Source organism: Centropristis striata, chromosome 5 (genome assembly GCF_030273125.1).
Source record: "Centropristis striata isolate RG_2023a ecotype Rhode Island chromosome 5, C.striata_1.0, whole genome shotgun sequence".
In the NCBI taxonomy this organism is placed as follows: Eukaryota; Metazoa; Chordata; class Actinopteri; order Perciformes; family Serranidae; genus Centropristis; species Centropristis striata.
Genome location: NC_081521.1, coordinates 27,318,604 through 27,340,256, shown reverse-complemented (window position 1 = coordinate 27,340,256; position 21,653 = coordinate 27,318,604). Strand labels below are relative to the sequence as shown.

Here is a 21,653-nt window from a genome sequence, read left to right as displayed (position 1 = left end):
CTATGTTAGGGGCTTTGGAGTGAAGATCAAGCTAAATTAAAAAAACACCCCTCCTGGGGTTTCCCCGTCCTGTTGTCTCTCTTCTCATGAGAAAAGCTTGAAACTGTCTGCACGTGGAGACAGATGGCAGAGGTGGAACAGAGACAAGTCATTTACTGTACATCCAAAATTCATGTGTGTCTGTACTCATTCATCTATTCATTCACACCTGTCCTTTTTGTTTTTTTAGTGCGGCCATGCTGAGGTAGCAACAGCGTGCAGGTCAGGATGTCTGATGAAGAGGAGGAGCGGCTGAACGGGAGGAAGGGGGAGAGCGAGATCTGCTACATCAGTGACGAAGACAACTACGGGGATGATGAGGATGAGTGGCTACATGGTGAGTCAGAATGGTAGATTTTTAGCTAAAATGATCATTGCTTATATAAGTCATTTTGCTTTTGCTAAATCATTTTATTTCATGATTTTTTGGTTTTAATTCATTTAGAACAAATATGGTGTTTCCAAATACTACACACTAAATACCTGAATCTGTAGGCCCTTTCATAGTGCAGTCCCGCAAATGTCCCGCTATATTGCTGGAAAGATCTGTGCGTGCTTTTCGCCTCAAGGCATTCATAGGGATCCCACAAAGGCACCACATGTACAGTAAGCATGCCGGTTTGTTTACAATAAGCGGCAGACTCTGTGCACAGTTAGTGATGGCGGCCACAGTTGTTGTGCTGCTGAACAGTGATTGATGACTGTCGGACCAAGTAGGAGGCGTGTGTTAGACATCACGTGCAACATCAAATATTCCGCCTTGCCCGGTTGGCCGTTTCATAGTGGTGCCGCTTCCAACAGTCACACCAATTTTGCGCCACTGTGACTACCTCTGGAGGCGGAAAATTGGTGTGATCTCTGGATCCCGCCATCCCATGAGACGTTACAGAGCCATAAATGCCGCGGCATGAAACAGCACTATGAAAGTGCCTTGTGTCTGTCACCATGTATTTAAAAGGAGAGCAGTGATTACGTCCACAAAGACCTTAAACCACTGAGGTTTATGGGTGAGAAGACAGATGTTGACAGTGTTGGTTGATGTTTGTACGATGTGTTCTGGCATTCACTGAGAACATTACTTGCCCACTACCCCACCTTCATCAAGTATTGCCTACTTCATTCATTTTTGCGTATCAGTGGTAAAATCAGTAACTCATTTGTCAAACAGTGTGATATAAATTCTCTATCAGAACCCACAGTCTGATAAGTAAAATCTTCTGCTACTGCTGTATTGGCCCTACATTGATTCCAATGTGCGCATCAGAAGTGTGTGTGTGAGTGTTTTGCCTGTCTAGAGTGGCTCTGGTGGTTGTGTCGCAGGGGGAGTAGTTTACTGATATGATGGTGGTGGAGGATTTGGTGCCAAAGTGAAATAGTTTTCTTGTAAGATTTTGAGTGTAATCAGTTGCTTCAATGTTGCTGTAAGTTAATGAACCAGTTGGAAAATGTGCTCGCCGTAGCTTCCCTACTAAGCAGTCACCCATAAAGTTGGAATAACTTTGTTTTAAGACACAATCTTCTGTTAATTTTGGTTTCATTTTCATTGTGATATGTTTGAAATAGACTAATTAGTAAAGTTTTGAGAAGGTATATCTGTCAATACCTGTCAATATATCTGTATATCCGTTATCTGTCAAGAAGAAATCACATTGTCACAATCATCAAAAGTATTTTATTCCAACTTTATGGGCGATTGCATATTAAAAAGGATCTTCAACAAAAGCTACAGATATTATCAATCATTTTGCTTGACAGATAAAATTGCATACACAGACACTTTTTTCAAATAGAGATCTTAGAAAGAAACTGTATCAGCAGCTGTATTGTCCACATGTGCGACTAGACGAGCTCTTCACATCAGCCCTTTTGCCCTTTTGTCCTCCCTCAGGAAGCAAACTCTAAACTCCTTCATCTCCTCATTTCTTCTGTTGCCATTATGTGTTACATAACCTCATGAATCATCATTAGTTCTATTAGATGCTGAGTTGACTGTGTGTGTCTCTGGCAGTGTGTTTTTGTGTGTAGGAGGTAAGATTTAAACTTTGGGTTGGACAACTTAAATGGCGTCAGTCTTTGATCTCATTACAGAGAGAAAAGCCTGCAGTTTTTAGGATTTGAAGTGATAGATGGAGGGAGGAGGGGCAGCGGCACCAGAAAGCTCCTTGTTAACTTCTTACATTTTATAACCTTAACTCATCATAGTAGCATTTCTTCAACGCTTTTTCAGTTGATTTGCAGTAACATAAACCACTCAGGTTCTGAACTTTTTTTAAGTGTCAGCCAATCGTGAGAGACAAAGATTAACCGCAGAAATAATTGTCCTTGAATTCCAAATCTGCTTTTCTTTCATATTGACTCATAGCTGTGTGTGTGTTCTCTTGGACTTCTGTCTGTGTGATGTTAGACCTTGAAAGAGAGAAAAAATGTTCTGTTCTTTACTTCTTCAAAGTGCTGTTAGAATTCAGGGAAGTCAGGGAGTATAAATATTGTTCTGTAAATCAGAGTCCTCAAAAGTACAGGTGTGTGTGGATATACCCTCACCCAGTCTGTTTTTTGGTCATAGTATTTTCTTAAGTGTATTATAAAAGCCAAGCACCCACATACCCTGAGCGATTGTCTCTGACGTCATCAGAATCTGCATGGACACATAAATTGGCCACTAAAATGAAATGAGACCCACGAGGACATCTCAGTCACCCTCTTCCTGTCCCTGTAGGCTGTTTTGCTTTTCAAACAATGTATTCTTTTTATGAGGGCTTTGTTTACCCTTTAAAGTCTGCAGTAGTGCCTACATTGGTAATTTTGCTTATTGTCATGTAATTTCTTGGAGCATCTTCAAATGCTTCATATCAATAAAATCTGTACAACCTAAGCCTGAAGGTCTTTAAAACCGTAACAATTGATCAATTTTAAAGAAAAAAAACAAACATTTTAGAGTTAGCAGGCTGCTGGCTGCAACCGTCTCTCTGCTCCACGCCGTGTGTGTGTGTGCAAAGCTCCGCACGCGTTGAAACACAGAGATAAGAAGAGAGAAAACAAAATCTCGGAGTATCTTCAAAAGCTTCATATTATAAAATCTGTACAACCTAGGCCAAAAGGTATTTAAAACCATAATAATTGATCAAAGTATTGAAACTGTGCCATCGATATAAAAATATGTTAGAGTTAGCAGGCAGCTGGCTGCACCGGTCTCTCTGCTCCACACCGTGTGTGTGTGCAAAGCCCTGCACGCAGTGAAACATGAAGATAAGAAGAGAGAAAACAAAATGTGTTGAAGGCTTTTATACTGAGCTGTAATAGAAACATTACTGCAACACATCTTTAGCATTGAAATGAATAACAATTGTCGAAAATCCAAATAGTGTAATATACTGATCTAGGCCTAGTTTGGGCTGTGAAATACAGTCACTTGCTTTTCTTTGGAGACACTAAAAGCAAGGTCACAGCTTGTATATTCTTCAGCTGTCTTAATAAATCCATGGACTAATCAATTCTTTCTGTGACATCACAGACTGGAGAGGCCAGAAACAGCAAATGTGTGCCGCCTATAGAGAGGAGTGAGTCAGTGTTGAATAACCCTTTAATGTGGCAGATTGCTTGTTATGTTTAGACCTAGGCAACAGAGATCTGTGAACCTGTGAAGAACTCTTAACACACAGACTGTACATGCTGTCCTAATTACAAGCAGCGGTGCCCGTTTTCATGCTGTATGCCAGTAAGTTATGTAGTTACGCAGACTCTAAGAGTGTGGGCTAGTGTGTGTGTGTGTGAGAGAGAGAGAGAGAGAGGGAGAGAGAGAGAGAGATGATGACGATGATGTATTGTTAATCATCCAACAAAAAGAGGTGCAGGTACTTGTGCCTTCCTGCTTACTGTCCCGTCTTATAAAACATATTTAGCTCAACAGTTGTGCAACAGTTTGTATAACTGACCCAGCATGGCAGCGGAAGGGGCTAAAGGTTAAAGGAAGTTGGTTCAGGGCTCTGAGGTTGCCACGTTAATACATTCATATACATAGATTTTGTCAAAGGTATATTGTTTGTAACATTTCTTCTACATCCCAAATCTGTTGTTGAGCTCAGAAGACAAACTAGAAATGCTGAAGTGGATGAATAATGAAGCCAGTTTGGCAGTTTCTATCACAATGTTGTTGCTTGCCAGCCACATTTTAAACTCTTAATCGAGGCTCAGATACCTTTTTCTGCATACACTGTAACTGTTAAAATTACGTGCACCGAAACTTTTTACCTGCATTCAATTTTATTTCACTCCATCATTTAGTGTATTTGTGCTTTTTTTTCTCTCAGTATTCTGCCACTGCGGGACATGTGAAACTGTACAGCGAAAGTACTATGACAATTATTTATTTATTATTTATTTATTTATGTATTTTAAAGTATTTTTAAAAGAAAATATAATTTATTTAAATAAAATATTTATTAAAGAAAAGAAGAAAATAATGCATTAAAAGAGGCATGTCATTGTTGGTGGGCAAAAAAAAATGTGATTTGTTTAAAAAATATATTTATTTAAAAAAATACATTTAAAGAGGCATATCATTGTTGTTGGGGAGAAAATATGATTTGTTTAAAAAATATATGTTTTTAAAAAAAAATGCTTTTAAAAAGGTGTGTCATTGTTGATGGGGGGAATGATTTATTTATTTTTTAAATCATGAAAAAAAAAGGGAAAATGCATTTAAAGATGCATGTCATTGTTGATAGGGGGGGAAAATGTATTTCTTTCTTCAAATTTTTAAAAAAATATATTTGATACACCGGGACACATGACAAGGAAATTACTTTTGGACATTTTCACTCTGAAAAGTTTTAAAAGTGCTTAGCAATCGTTTTATGCACTGTGGTGTCATCTATTCATCAAACAGCTTCATCCTGCAGTTGCATTTTAGATTTGTAAGCAGAGGTAGGTTCACATTCTGCTGAGGGGCCTTAAAAAATCTGAAGCAGATCTGCATGTGCTGCAGTCTCTACACTCAAAAAGGAACTTGAAAGTCCTGAACTTTAAACGGACATCTTGTATGCTGGATTAATTTCCTGCACAGATCAAGAGGGTGACGCTGTTCTTTCACATCACAGAGCAGGGCAGGTGGTGGAAAGAGTGAAAGGTCTAATGGAGGAAAAAAACACATTTACATGTTTATCGTTATCACTTTGAAATTCTATTTTGCTCTTGTGACGTCATTGCCCCCTGCCGTGTCCTGCGTGTGTCCCTTGGTTGCCATAACAACTGTCACCAGGACGCCGACCCCCTCAGTGTTCCTCCTTAAAGCCCAACATCCCCCTTTCTTTCTATTTCTCCTGATATAAACTCCTGATCCTACATTTTATTCCTTCTTCTTCTTTACTTTATTGTATTTATTTAATTTTCATGTCTTTCTGTACATCACTATTTTAAAACTTTCCTATAAGCAACAGGTGTGCTTTTAACCACCTGATTTTAAAATGTGTTATCATCTTTCTTCCTCTGCTTTCTGTTTTTGAATCATCTACCAGTGGTGGAATGTAATTAAGTACATTTACTGAAGTACTGTACTTAAGTACAATTTTGAGGTACTTCTACTTTACTCAAGTATTTTTCATTTTATGTAACTTTATACTTCTACTCCACTACATTTAAAGGAAGATATTGTACTTTTTACTCCACTACATTTAGCTGTTACCTTAACTACTTTTCAGGTGAGGATTTTTTTTTAAAAACAAGTTCAATTTAAAGTGATGATACATTTTTATAAATTAAACCACATAACAGTATATTAAGTAGTTAAAATTAGCCCTCCCCCAACAAAGTTAAGACACTGCTTACATAAATACATCAAAAAATAATACATTTATAATATATCTAACAATCTGAGTGAGTCCATTCTGTAGAATTTAAGTACATTTTGATGGTGATACTTTTGTACTTTCACTTCAGTAAGTTTTGAATTCAGGACTTTTACTTGTAGTGGGGTAATTTCACAGTGTGGTATTGGTACTTTTACTTAAGTAAGGGATCTGAATACTTTTTCCACCTCTGTCATCTACACATTCTTTCTCCTTTCTGTTCTTCCCCAGACTCTATTTTGATGTTGCCAACCCGTAATTACATTTTAAAGAAAGAAGAATTTCTGTTTTTAACGTTGGAGAATATAGAAAGCAATAATAAAGTGAGTGGGAGTTCAGTATTCATGTGACCGCATCACCACTGTTGAAAATAGAATTGTGCAGTAGTACAGTTTGAAGCTTTGAGAATTTTCAGAGAAATAACAACATAAACAAAACACAAGATGATTAAGAAAAAGTAATTAAAGTAGAAGATTGATGCGGGCATCGTGCGTGATATTCTGTCAAAAGTTTTTATTCCTAAAGTGATTCAGTCGACATCCGTTCCCATGTGACTTACAGGAAGTTAATTTTCAGGCAGTTTCTTGTTATTAAAATATTTCCAAGCATGTATACAGTGCTGGTTTCTGATCAGAGTTGTGTTTATATGCCAATCCTGGGAGCCGTGTGTTTGTTTTCATGTTTTGGATGTGCTCTCATTTTCCCTCATTTAGAGATGATGCAATGGAAATGTACCACTTGACTGAGATGGAAGGTCAATTAGAGACAGACTTTTTCAATATAATGAATACATCAATGTGAAGTACCTTGGTGTTTAGTGAATTAAATATTACTATAAAAATCAGTTGTTTTTCAGTAATATATAAATATGACCTATAGATTATATTTTAAAAAATATATACATATTAATAATTATTCCTCACGATATATTACATAATGATGGCATACATGGTGAATAAGTCTAGGTTTAAATACATTTGCATTGTTTTGGAATGAATCATTTGTAATTAAACATAAAAGCACAACATGTGGATGTGACCTGACGTGGGCGACTCAATAGACGTAATTAATAAAGTCAATTTGTTTAAGTCTAATTATTTAAGACTTCTCATAATAAATAAGTTACAAAGTGCTGGACACAAAACAAACAATTAAAAGAAAGATACAGGAAATAAATGAAACAAGACAAAAATTAGTCAGACACAATATAAAAATGTTTACTGTATCAGTATAGTAAGCATAAAATAATTTTAATGGTTATTTAATGGGTAGAGCCATCCCTTCACATATTCATGTAATAATGTTCTAAATCCTTTTACATTTTATTTATGTTTATTTATTTAATTAATTAATTAATTAATTAATTGATGAATGCAAATTATACCTTTTTAAAAATAATATTAATAAATAATTAAATTAATAGATTGGCCCTTTTGTCCAGCTATTTGAGCTTTTTGACCCAATATCTGATGTTGGTATTTCTATCTGTAATTAATACATTTAGGCCAATTAAATGCAGTTAAATACATCACCATGTCTGTGAATGACTGAGGGATAGTATATAGGAGGGAAATGAAAGTGGTCCTAAAACTGAACCTTGTGGCACTCCACATGTTGTCAGGGTCAAAGATGAGACTAAAAAAAATCCTAAAATCTAACAACAAATGCAAGTCTATATTGTAAACTGTCTAAACTGGAAGACTGTTGGCAGCAGTAAACTTTTTTTCAGAAAACATGAAATCTTTGATGCAAATCACTTTTTTAATCGATGTGAACAAAAGTTTTTTTAAAAAGAACAATTAGCCTGAAGCTGTTGGAAAGCACCTTCAACAGAAAAGTACATCTTGAAAAACCAAGGTGTGTGTGTGTGTGCAAGAAAAAGCGAGGCCATTCATCAAAAAGTGACATTGAGAAATGGACTAAGGGAGGTGGTACCGGTCTCCGAAAATAAAATCATCCTCCTCAGCAACACACTGCTGCTGCTGCTGGGATGTCTGTTCTGGGTCGTGTGTGTGTGTGTGTGTCCGTGTGTGTCCATGTCCCTCTTCTTATTGTGCTGTGTGTGTGAAAGAGGGAGCTAGAGTCAGCGTGTGAACAGATTGAGGTGTGTGTGCTGCATGTTATTGGCTCTCTGAGCTCAGATGAGGCTATCATGAGGTTTAGTCACATCTTCCATAAGACCTACACACACGCACACCCACACCCACACATACATATGTACACGCACACACACACTGACTCCAGAGAGCAGGAGAGTAATAGTCTGTTAATTAGCCTGTTGCTCCCCTGCTTGTGTGTAGGCGTGGGTAAGAAGAGTACAGTCTCTCTCTCTCTCTGTGAAGAAAAACAAGTAAACATGTTTCCTCCCACGAATGTTACAGACACCTGGTAGTTTAATCAGCGAAAAGATGCTTCACCTCGCCAACTTCTGACAAACTGCGCCCGTGGAACACCGAGTAGTTCCTGTAACGGAGTCGCGAAGCACCGTGGTCTTCTCAGTCCATAATGTTTTACTGGAACATTTATTTTTTGATACATGCTCGGAGATCTCATCAACGCTGATTCCAGCAGCAGCAGGAGGCTGGCAGCTAGCTGGGGAGCACAGCGGAGCTTTTAACAGCTAAAAGCAGAGAAAGTTTTCTTTGTAATTGGAGCCTTAACCAAAGCTGAAAGAAGTATATATTGAGCAGAAATTTGTGAAGTAAGGGGTAAAGCACAAGTGTGAAACCTAAAAAAGTGCTTTTTACATTCCATTCTTGAGAGCAAAGTGTTCCAGCTTTGTTGTTGTTTTTTAGCCCTGATTCCAAGCCCAGTGTATCAGTAGTGGATATCTGCTGTTAGACAGTCTGATCCCACTTATATCTACCTAAGTGTTGATTGCATATGTATCTAAAACACAGCTGCATACCACAGCAACCCCAATGAGTTTAGAAAGGCTTATTTTCTTTTTTAAAAACTGCCAAAATGACACTAATCATCAAAGCCAGAAATTTGTAATACAGAAAAAATCTTTATCAAACAGTCCTTGAATGAAAAAGGTATAATCATGGCCTGGGAAGCCATGAATGACTCAGCGGAGACCATGTATATAGAGCCCCCATTTATTTTCAATATTGGTAAAACTTGTGGGCACTTCAAATAAATGTGTATATATAAAAAACATTTTATTAAAATTTTTGTTAAAAACAAATTAATATATATTGCAAGAGAAAATGAGGCCACAGTGACTAAAATGTGACGAGAGACGAAATATACTAAAGGTACTGCTTCTCAAAGTTATGTGTATCATGTGAGTGTACAGTGGTGTTACAGTACAGACACTTAAACCAACATTTTTTCATTTTGCTCCCTCATCAACTTTCTCAGGGATTTAGCACTAATTAGCATCATCTGATACGACCTGCCTCTGGCAACATTCGTCAGTTTAACCGGCCAAAATTCCAGTAAAGCAAATCTGTGTCAATCGCAGCATGACCAAATCATCTTTCACATGCAGATTTTCTCTCTCATGTGCAGTGAAGAGCCCGACTGTGGTAAAGGAGAGCAGAGCAGCAGCAGTAGCAGGATGCGGTGAACAAAACACAGTCGGGTTTAGTTACAAATGTAATTGGCTTTATTTAAAATGCATTAAAATACATCCTGATCGGCTCCGACACGGATACTCTGTATTGAATCTCAATTTGCAATTCAGTAATTTTTTAGAATTATTGTGTAAGAGAGCTTAGATTTTGTCAAATAAATTGGACCACAATTAATTTTTTTATCGTTTTTGGTATAAAACTGCTGCGTGCGTGCGTGTGTGTGTGCGTGCGACCTGATTAAGGACTCCACAGAGTGTAGTGTAGGTGGTGATACAGTAACACCAGCTGGTCCACATACTGACACACCAGACTGTCAGATCATAGTGTGTGTGTGTGAGAGAGAGAGAGAGAGAAACAGATGAGGGTTTGTGTGTGAGCAGACTTCTGATCAGGTAATGAAATATTCTGGTTGATGTCAAACCTGTTGGAATACTTGGAATTACTCATCAGTATAATCATATATATGTATAATCTGTTGTCTGCTATCATTTATACTCGTACCTATAGTCCTACTCATGTAATTGACATTTATAGATGATCAGATGGTGATCAGGGGGAGAATCGCTGATCTGAGTGGGTGAAAGTTTTCAATCTGAACCTGCCAACTTAACATGCGACATTCTTCTTGGAAAACAAAAGAGGAGGAATATGCATGAAAACAGGGCACATCTGATTTTTTCACTTCCAAATGTTTGCAAGTAAATCTAAACATTATCTATTCAGCTAAAACACTTAGGCTTTAATGTCAAGATCCTCAACAAATTGGTGCATTGAAATAATTTAAAGCAGTTTACTAGTCCTGTTATTCACCAGTTTAGTGATTATTAAGAAGCAAAAATACCTTTTTACAATCCAATTATTTATAACATGAAAGTCAGTGGTCAGTGCAGCTGCAGTTCAACCAAATACCAGCTAAAATATTTTCACTTGTAAGTAGGAAATGAGCACAAGGAGGTCATTTGAACCTCTGATTTTCTTGATTCATCTTGGACAAAAAATCTTTGAGGTGCTCAGAAGAAGACTTGCATGTATTTAGGCAGAACTCTGATTGTTTACACAGCTTTATCCAATGATTCATTAACCTTGTGGTATTTCTGTTATCTTGTTATCATGTGAACCAGAGCTCACATGTGTCCTCTCACTGCTCTTTAACTATTTCAGTGTTAAAAGGTGGATATCTCCTCAGTCCACTAGCTGTCCAGTCCGAGTATGCACTGATAAAAAAAAAATCTGGTGTCTTAAAAAAGGAGGAAGGTATTTGTTTGGTGGTTGAGTTTAAATGTCATTCAGCTTTGTCTAGAATCACTGGCTCCACCTTTAAGACAACACAAGGTCAGGTCAGGTCACCCAGTCACTACAAACTTAACCCCTTCATCTTTATTCTTCATTGATTCTTATCGCTGTCAGCCTCATCAGTTATGTGAACCCGCTGAAAGCTTGGATTATACTGTAGCTATTAACAAAAATGTGATCTGTGTTTATTATTGGATTGGATCACAACCATCTGAACCCAAAGCTCTTTCAGGGTTAGGGTTAGGTCCTGCACCTTTTGGTAATCAGCACAATCATGGCTAGAAGTGTGAACAACTCAGAAGCGTCTTTTGTGCAGAATAATGCAGTTAAAATGACATGCATCTTTAAAAAAGAAAAAAAACCTTAAGTTGAATTTCTCTGATATTTTTTTAATTGGAATACTTTTTTTTTTTTTCAAATTGGAATAAAATGGAATTTATATATACAGCACTATTCCAAGTGCCCACTAGTATCATGAATATTGTAAAAAAAAAAAAAAAAAAAGAAGAATTAAAGGGTCTCCACAATCTACACTTATTGAACTTTTTGCATTTTTACAACCTCGATTTGCAACCTCTCATCAACAGCCTGCAGTTCTACAGGAGCACAGAATTTAATGTTTTTAACAGGATCAAGTTATTTCAAATGCTTTATTGTTGGCAGCATTTTAAATGAGACATGTAGAATAAAGTGATTTTAAGCTTTGTTTTGGTGACAATATCTAAAAGAAACTTTTGTAACTGATGATCCGATCTAAATTTTCGATGATAATGCCCATTTTTACAGTTTCTTTCTACAATAGACTGTGTATTTTTGGTGATCATTTAAAGAAAACGTACGTATCAGGGTTCAAAGGGTTAATACAAGTTCTCTTCCGAAAGAAAAGTGAACTGAAACAACTGCAACAGAAGCAATCACATACTGTACACTGTTTTGTTTTTTTCAGGAACAGCTTGTACACACGTTCACACCTGACAGCTGCAGTACAACCACAGTCTGATCCCATGTTGCTCTGTTACCAGCATGGGTTTCATCATTTATAAAAGCAGCGGTATATGTGATGCATTATTAACAGTGGAAGGCACACAGAAATGGTATTTATGTTATGGATCTAACTGCTGAACTTTAAAGGGACCATTCATTCAACAATCTAAATTCATATTTTTCCTCTTACCTGTAGTGCTAATTTATCCATCTAGATTGTTTTGGTGTGAGATGATGAATGTTGGAGATTTTGGCTGTAGAGATGTCTACTTTCTCTTTAAATATAGTGGAACTATGAGGTCACAGCAATGTCTTTTTCCATGACTCATTTACTCAACATAATCCATGTGAGCAGTTTCATGTAGAATATATTTTCTCTCTACCGAACTACACCTGCCAACGGTATCACTGCGCAGAAAAATGCAGGCATCTCCTGCTCACCTAGCACCACAGAGCTGGCTAATGTTACAGCTCAGCGGAGGAGGACGTCAGACATGTTTACATCTCATGCTGTCATGAGAAAATGCACGCTTCTTTCTGCACGGTGATAATCTTTGTTGCCGCTCATTATAGGGGATGGATCTAAATGCTGCTCTTTAAGATTATGGACTTGCACATTGCATAATATATTTATCGTTGATGCTTCAAGTGAAAAACTTTATCAGTAACTTTATTTGTATGCCCCCTTTTATAGAAAATTTGGAGGTTGTGTGCAGCAGATTTTTAGGGGGAGATAACAGGTCAACAAAAAATATGATATAGACTTGTGTATGTTTACATCAGCACTTTGTGTCAAGTTTTTCTGCTCATAAATCTCTAATAAAAAAGGCTCAATCATTCAAGTAAACTTATTAAGGTGTATACGGGTTCAGAATATTCATGTTTAGCTTTCAAGTCCAAAGTCCATTTCCATGCTCAACTATGTCCCATTAGTTGTTGCAGCACATTTTGGGTTTGATACTATTTGTTACATACGTATCAGCCTTAAAAGTGAGCCTGCTGCAGCCTCTGAAAGGAAAAAATGGCAAAAATAAACCCTGATTTTTTTTTTTGCCAAGGGGTTGGTGGCAAAATGAATCTAAATTAAACTTTAAGTAGCTTATGCAACATCACTACACTTCTCCAAAACGTGTCTCTTTACATGTGAGGTCGTTGTGACTGGTCATTTATGTCCCAACATAAAAAGATAAACTTTTAGCATTGTTTTATATCAGATCGGTAGCTTTTAGTGGATTTCGCTGTCCTACTCTGTTGAGACTGTTTTATGGAGGAAGGTATTCATCAGTGTTGGTTGTGTGTTATATGTTATGTAAGTTACCTACCAGAGACACTTTATGTTGCGATCAGTGTCACAAGCAGTGGTGGAATGTAAGGAAGTACATTTACTTCAGTACAAACTGCAGGTACTTCATTTGACAGCATTATTCACTAGTTATTTACTGTTGCAAAACACATGAAGAGGTTACGAAATATGATATGTTCCTACAAATCAAACAGTCTAACAGTTTGTACAAATACAACTTTAGTCAATGAATCAGTTGACTATTTTATTATTGTCCAAATATTTTTCATGCAAAAACATTTCAGGGTTGCAGCTTTTCTTTTTAATAATTTGGGGGTTGGTACAAAAATTATTACTGACCAAACAATCAATCATCCGATGGGGGGGGGGGGAACCCGGCAGGTTAGTCCAGAATAAAAATATTTGTTACTTCAGTTAAAAATTAGTTCCACTTCAATCAACTATAACAGAAAAACCTGATTTTACATAAATGTATGCTCTAATAACATGATATAGTAGTATTAAAGCCACAGGGATACTTGAGAAGCATTTTCAATGCAGGACTTTTACTTTTAATGGAGTATTTTTGCAGTGCTGTATTAGTAATATAACTACAGTAAAGGATCTGAATACTTCCTCCACCACCGATCACATACATTCAGTTACTGTCAGTCATGTTAAGGAAGAGAATTCCTTTTCTGAAGCAGTAAACACAAACACAAAGCAGTGTGACCCAAAATGCCAGCCCTCTCTCTCTCTATTGGTCAATGTAGGTTATGTAAACAGCGAAATGTGAGCTTTCCTTCCCCACAGGAGGAGGTGTGGCTGCATACAAGAACTGTGGTAGTGTGGCAAAGGTGAATATATATGTGTGTGTGTGTGTGTGTGTGTGTTCATGTTTTGCCAGGCAGTCCTCTGCTTCACATTGCTGCTGTCACCGCCTCCTCTTATCTCCTCCCCCACCTCAGTATTTCTCCCTGTGCTGCCCTTCCCCCCCTCCGGCTCCATAGCAATGTGGGTTAGTGTATGTAACCATGTGTGACTAGGCCCTGTGTGTGTGTGTGTGTGTGTGTGTGTGTGTGTGTGTTTGTGTAAAGTGATCTGTGAAGGATAATCCCACACCTCTGAGCGTTTAAAGGGGTCCTCAGGTTCACAGGATTGTATCAACACAAGCTCCTTCCTCCTTTTTATCACGTGTTTTTCTCTTTCATAAATATTTTTTACTCATTGTCTTTATGATTTCTTCTGGTCAACTGTTTTCTATGCATAATTTATTATTTCTTTCACCCTCTTTTATCAGTCAATTTCTATTTCTTGCTTTGCATTCCTCATTTCTGTGTCTTTTTACATATTTCTCCTGCTATTTGTCACCTAGTTTCATTTTTTCTGATATATTATCCCTAATTTTCCATAATTGCCCTAAGCATCGATGGTCTTTGCATTTATATGTTGGTGAATTTTACTGTTTGTGTCAGTTGTGGTGTTTACGATGTGTTTATTGGTGTTTACGATGTGCGATACTATTTGGTTAAGCCAAACAAGAATTTTCCAACATGTGTGCTGACCAGAAACTAGTAGCACATGACTTTATTCATCTTCCCTCCTTTTCATTTTCTCCCTCATTTCTTTTTTTGATGCCCCCCCTCCCCTCATTCCCCTCAGCAAGAAAAAAGGGCAGAGATAATTATCACACATTTCAGTCATATGTTACCATTTAAGCTTCTCTAAATTGTGAAGTAACTACAACATCTCAGTTCAGTTTGCTTTTGAATTTTTTTTTTTCAAGACATCCAGAAATGTGACAAAGTTGATTCTAATCCATTAAATGTTAGCCTGTTTGCACCCTTTATGTACCACTTGTGTAAAAAGTATTCCGATCTAATCCAGTACTTATACCTCACTGTGAAATTACTCCACTACAAGTAAAAGTCCTGCATCCAAAACTTACTGAAGTAAAAGTAAAAGTACTGGTTATGCAGAATGGACCCACGTAGATTGTTTTATATATTGTAAATATATTATTTAATTATTTGTATTGATGCATTTATGCAAGCAGCATTTTAATTGTTGTAATTAAGTGTAACGACTGTTATGAGGTTTAATTATAAAATGTCTAAACACCTTACATTTATAATGTTTTTCATGTTAAAAATTGACTTGAAAAGTAACTAAAGCTGTCGGCTAAATGTAGTGGAGTGAAAAAAATTTTGAAGTATGTGTACTTTTCACAAGTAAAGTTCTTGAATAAATGTGCTTAGTTACATTCCACCACTGTTATGTAACCAGGGAACTAAACAACACTTAATAATTTTATATTAATATTTTTAATATTTTAAATATTTTTCACCAATATTTTTAATTTTTGCAAAATGTAAGGATTTGGACAAGATAACAGGAGCATTTTATGATGTATAAGACATTTACAGTTCACCACAGCAGCCCACACAGATGCTAAAATGTTGAGTTTAGTCTCTCTGACTCACCAGTAATGCATTTAAGATTCTAAGCTTTTTTTCAAAATTCTGAGGCATATCCCTCTACATATAATAGATTTAAATGGATGAGACATAGGGTGCTTTTAAGTTATTGTATCCTTTCTTTCTACTCATTTCCACACAGTTTGATCTTCATACTCTGATTACAGGCAGTCTCAAAGGTTTTAATATAACGTTTCAATGTCAGTTGTTGTTTGAAAAAGAGTCTTCCAAGATTCCAGTAAAATGACCACAAATCAACAAGAGCAGATGTTGCAGTAAACACTCCTTCCCCCTTCTCTCACCCTCTTTTCCTCTTTCTCTGTCCATCTCTTCCTGGTTGAACCCTATTACCCCTGTTACCTAAGGCAGCCTCGCTGGAGGGGGCGTGGCTTGCTGACATCACACTCACTCCTGTGTCAGTTGGCCAGGGGAGGGGAGAACAAGAGGGAGAAGGAGGAGGTGGAGGAGGAGGAGGAAGTAGACAGGAACACCAGCACAAGTGGGGGGTTTTCTACACACAGCAGGTCGGGGCAGCTTTTCAGCGACTCATTGTTTTGTAATTGTCCCAATGGCCTTCTGTCCTCACTGGAGCGCCGGTAAAGCTGCGAGGCGAGACTAGAGCTACATGTCGAGAGCCTAGCACACACTTTGTCTCACACACACTCGCTTTGAACGGGACACGGAGTGTGTATGGAGCATGAAGCAGGAACACACAACAGCTGGAGTAAGTTTCTAAGAGTGTAGAGGAGGCATGGCTTTCTCACCAGAGTAGGAGACAAAAAACAACCACATGAGATGGGTGAGTAGCTTAACTCTTTTTCTTTAGTCATTTGATCAGTGTGACTGCTTTTCTGGTTAGTTGGCTTCTTCTTTTTTACACATCTGTGTCACCTCATATCTCTCTTAGTCCTGATCTCTCCTCGGCTGTTTCTGTTCTTATCAGTGCTTGTATACATCCAGGCACAACTATCACACTGACCTATATGTGGTGCTGTGCCAAGTGTTGGCTCCAGGCCACTCAGCCAGAGCACAGCTCAGAGGTTTCATAAGGCATGTTATGAAATACATGCAGTAGTTGTCCTTGTTCTCACAAAAAAAGGACATTAATGTTAGTTTATGTGTATAAAACTTAATTTTTGTGGGTAAATGTTCCTATTTTTAAGTAGATGTTGGCACAAACGTTTAAGCCGCTTGTAGAAAAAGCATAATTCACTTTATTCAGCATTAGTTTTTGCCACTAAAAGAAACTTCTAGTGTTGGAATAATGAGTTGTTTAATCCAGGATGAAGTCTTTCCAGTAACTTTTCACAACAGTCTTCCCTCAGGTCTGTGTAAAACTGTAACAACTTGAAATAATGAACTGTACAAGTCACATAAATGTGCTTGTGGACTCTCTTTAAGTTGATGTAGAGTTGTCAGTGTGCTGTTGTACAGTTCCTCCAGCATTTTATATTAACAACCAAACATAAAACATAACAGGGTTTTTTATGGGACAAACAAGAGTTGTATAAAAATGTCTTTAAGACGTTGATTTATACATGTGTTGAGTGTCGTCTGGTGCAAAAGAAACTCCTGATTCAACAGTGGTGTGGGAGTTGCAGGTTGCAGTGTCATGATGACTGTTTATATTTTAGTTTCCTGAGTGCAGTGCTAAGAATAAGTAGGTGCACCCCTTGAATTTCTCTTAATTTTTTGCACAGTGTAGCTATAAAATGTGATCTGATACTCTCCAAATTCCAAATATGTTGCAACATCTGCTTGAGTGTTGTTGTTTTTTGTGCGTTCGTTGATTTATAAGTTCGTTCGAAGTAAAGTTGAAAAGAGAAAGTGGCAATGAAACTTTTCCTGCATATATCGATCACACCTCTACATCTGAGACTATTTCCTCATACAAAACCGTTAAATGATATTTAAACATTTCAGGAATGTGCTTCATGAATGGCTCCCTTCAGTTCACGTCACAGAATCTCTATTGATTTAAGTCCAGGATTGACCTTGACCATGCTGACTCGTACTTTTCTTATGTGTAAGCTTATGAAATATGCCAGTCAGGATACTAATTGAATGCTAAGTTTGCCTATTTGTGTATCATAGTGACTGTGGTGAAGAACAGACTTTTATAGATAAATTGTTGTATTCCCTAAGAGTTTGGGTAAGTCTATTTTCATAACATCTGGAGGAAACAGTTGTTAGTATCATACTTTTTAAAAGAAATTCTTCGACACACTCGATCCAAGATGAAGTGTCGTTTTATTTACCCTTAAAATCCAGTGTTTGATCAATCGCATCAAAGTCTTACCATGAGATTACCAGCAAGGATTATGGGTTTGTTTTTTTCATAAAGAAGGATTCTGGATTCATGGAAGGATTCATCGCATAACTTTTCAGTTTTTTAGTGTCAGTAGCTGTTTCCACCCAATAGCCAAGCAAACTTTAAGACAATTTTTTGAGATGTTGCAGTAAATAAATGTAAACTGTGGTGCATTTCCATCCACTGGTGTGGAACAAATAAAATAAACTACAGTGTAGTTTCATCAGGAGTTGGCGCCATAGGCTCCATATATACCAGAAAACTGATTCGAAAAAGTAGAGGTTGCAAACAAAACATGTAGAGAAAAATTAAGAAGTCTTCAGGAATTTGGTTCAGTTGGGCAAGTTTTAATTGCTCTTTCATGTCAGCTAATGTTGACCCTGTTTTCATGCTTTCCATGATATATTAATATATTATCTGCCGACAGCGGAAACAGCTGATCAAATCATGTGTTTGTGTGTCAAGTTTGCAAAATAAAGAAATTATTTGGCAATGGCGTTTCCATGTAGTGCTGCCAACTCTTTTTTTAATGAAAATAGCTAGCATTGGCTCAGATGTCGTACGTATATTTGCATATTAGTGCATCACCATGTATCATTTGCATAAAGCTTAGTGGTTGCGCATGGCAAATTTGTAGAGGAAGCTGTTGATTACTGAGACTGATCTGAGACTGATCTCCCCTCAAAAGCAACTATATTGGTCATTTGTACAGGCAGCAAAATATGATCAATATTTACCATTGAGACTGTCCTCCCGCGCCCTCTAGAGGCCGTATAATTATGAATGAAGGCACTCGGGGCGGGTGGATGGGTTGAACAAACGTCTGACTTTCACCCAGGAGAACTGGGTTTGTGTCCCATGTGAAAACAAAAGTGAACAATATGATTCAGATGCCTCATGTCTTGTGCATCATCTCATCCCCGTATCTACTTAAATTTCAGCATTTATATACATTTATTTACTGTTTAAACTGTCTTTTATAACGCCTTACCAGGACTTTTTTTGCTGTAAACCTACATCAGTGGCTTTGTATCCTAAATTCAACAAAATTGCTGCCTTTTGATAATTATGTGTGCACTATTTTTAGAATCTCGCTCTGAACCGCGAAACACTCATATAGGTCGTTTTGGGTGGTATTGACACCCTATTTGTTTAGGTTGGAGATCTTGTTGGATTACTCAAAGCAGAATCTCAGGAGTATAAATTACAAAAATGCATTTCTTGCTTTGTCCCTGATGGTCTGAGCAAGTCGTTAAATTAGTTGCTAGTCACTTTTTTTTTTTTTTTTTTACAAATAAAGCAGCAAAGAGAGCCTGAAAAGTCACTAAATAGCTTGAAAGTTGGGAGGAAATGCTTTTTACTTTGCACATCAGCTCTTTTTGAATAAAGGCAAAAAAAGAGCCCTAAAAAGGTTTTGCACGTAATACAGAAGTTTTCAGAAATTTCGCCCTTTCCAAACAGCTTTTGTAATGTGATACTTCAAAACGCACATCACAATAAATGTATGGAAACATGTATAGTGTGCTGATGTTCCAGAGACCTTGACACAGATTTCAGCCAACCCCTGCGCCCTTCATGCTGCTACACATACACACATACCAGCTGTCTGTCTGGGTCAGTGGGGCTCCGGCTCTGACGTATACATGCGTTCATGTGTGAGAGGAAGTAGTTTACCATCGTACAAATCAAAGTCTTGGAACTGAAAAGTAATTTTGTCAGGTCCATGGAGGTTTTAGAACAACCAATGACAGACACTGTTGAACCCAAACACTTCTTTTACTGACCAACAAACACACAAACAGCATGAGTGTGTGGGCGGCTGCACACGTACATGCTCTGTATTCCTGAGTGTGTTATGGAGGAGTGTGTTTTTTTTAAAGGGGAGGAGTGGGGGAGCAATGAGCCGTACAGTGCGAGTCCCCCCTCAGCGGGCCCCGGCTCCAGCATGCACGGTTATGTAAGTTTTTCAGCTGCCATCCCTGCTGCCTGCCTTAGCCTCACATTAACATTGCTGTTGACCAGAGTGGAGCCCGCAGAGCCGGCTCGTATAGTCGTTGATTCAGTCAGTCACTGAGGCAGTAGATTAAAAGCCCAGCCGAGTGTAGAAAACAAGGCTGAGAAAAGGAGAAACACACACTCCTGTTTTACTTCTGAATTCAAGTTTTTTTCTGCGAAAGAGGAGGCAGTTTTGTGAGTTTGACAGGGAGAGAAAAGGAAGACGAAATCTGAGAAAAAGCGGCTCTTCTCTTCACTCGATAACCATGCTGCTCCTGGACGAATCAGAATCATTCGCTGGTAGGTGACATCATTACCCTGACCCTTGAAGGCTTGGTTGGCAAAGGGATGAATCCCTGACCTCGGGGAGAGCAAGTTTGTGAAAAATTAGAAAAATAGGGGGGTTAAAACCTGGACTTTTTTTATTTTGATATTTAAAAGCATGTCAGAAGTTTCTAGAATGTGCAGCAGTATTTGATTGACACTTGTTAACTTACTTAACGTTGTTGTGTAACACTGAATCCATACCTAATTAAGCATGCACAGTCCATCTTTCTCTCTATTTATCCTCTTGCACTTCTACTTCTTCACATTTCCTCTTGTCTCAGTCACATCCATCCGTCCCTGCTCCCTCTGTCCCATTTGTCCTATTTTCTCCTCTTTCTGTCCGCCGTCCCTCCATCTTTTCGAGCCGGTCTCTCCCACGCGTGCCCAGCTGCCTCTCTCCTGTGTTGTCTCAGTCCCTCTTCCTCCCATTGGCTGTTACTACGGTTACCTAAACCAATGCCGGGGCGTGATTGGTGGATCCGGGTAGCATTGGGCCATGCTGGAAGTGTGAGCATGTGGAGGCAGGAAAACATATGGTTCATCAGACCAGTGGGTTAGGGGGGTAAGCGCGTCAGGAGGTTTATAATCTATCTAAAAAAAGCAAGAAACGTGCGTGTGTGCGTGTGCACGTGTGTGTAGCAGAAACACTAATTAGACTAAAGTGCCCATTATTTTTCCTTTTTAAAATAATATTTTAATGTTTTTTTCTCAAATGATAAATTATTTGTCATATAAATTCCAAATTTTCAATTAAAAGTGGTCAAATTTTAAAATGCCTATAAATGCTTAAAATTGATCAATTGTAGTCTGTTGATACTTGAAGTTGTCCAAAAATAGTGGTGTGAAAAGATTTATGTCAGCTAAATTCAGGTTAATAAACCCTGCCTTTTTGTTATCGAATCATTAGTTGTTGTTTTTTTTGCTGAACAGACCTTTTAATACTGCAAAAACAGGCCTGGATGCAAAAAATCCTCAAATCAGGTTTCTTTTAAATGTATACCACAAGCATTTTAGGCTTAGTCTAATTTTGAATTGCTGTCAGTAAATGGTAGGATAAATGGGATATTTCTTATGCCGTTGATGCTTATTGGATTCTAAGTTAATGTACATTTAAGCATCTGACTTTTAGCTTTAATTCAAGGATGTTCACATTCAATTCAGACAAACGGTGCAAGAATTGTAGACTTTTTATTCCAGCTCTCCCAATTTTAAATGGATAAGTTAGTATAAAGATTGACAAAGTCTGTTGTAAATGGTCCAATCGTTTCACAGACACAGACCCTCAGAAAGTGACTGTTTAGCTCTAGAAAACTCTTTGGTGACCTCATCTGTAAGTTAAGTATCATTTTCCTGTTGCATTGTCCCTTAAATCCTGCAGCGTTCACCCCGTATAGAAATCAAAGCTATATGTCAACATTTATTGTTTAAGTTTAAATTCAATGTGCGGGGAGACAAAAGAATGAAAAACCGTATAAAGCTCACAGTTAAAGCTTGTTTATCCCCGGGCCATACATAGATGAC

At 37.7% G+C, this 21,653-nt stretch overlaps 1 protein-coding gene across 2 annotated transcripts in view; it reads left to right on the top strand.

Moving 5' to 3' along the window:
• Positions 1–21,653, top strand: part of LOC131971059 (helicase ARIP4-like) — a 110,530-nt gene that overhangs the window by 30,259 nt on the left and 58,618 nt on the right. Inside the window, exon 2 of one of the 2 annotated variants that reach the window (XM_059332336.1) lies at positions 230–376. In XM_059332336.1, the coding sequence (XP_059188319.1) occupies positions 268–376 (109 nt within the window). In that variant the 5' untranslated portion in view covers positions 230–267. Of the gene's footprint in view, positions 1–229; positions 377–19,828; positions 20,106–21,653 lie in introns of those variants that run through there. The other variant, XM_059332337.1, reaches the window with a different exon arrangement.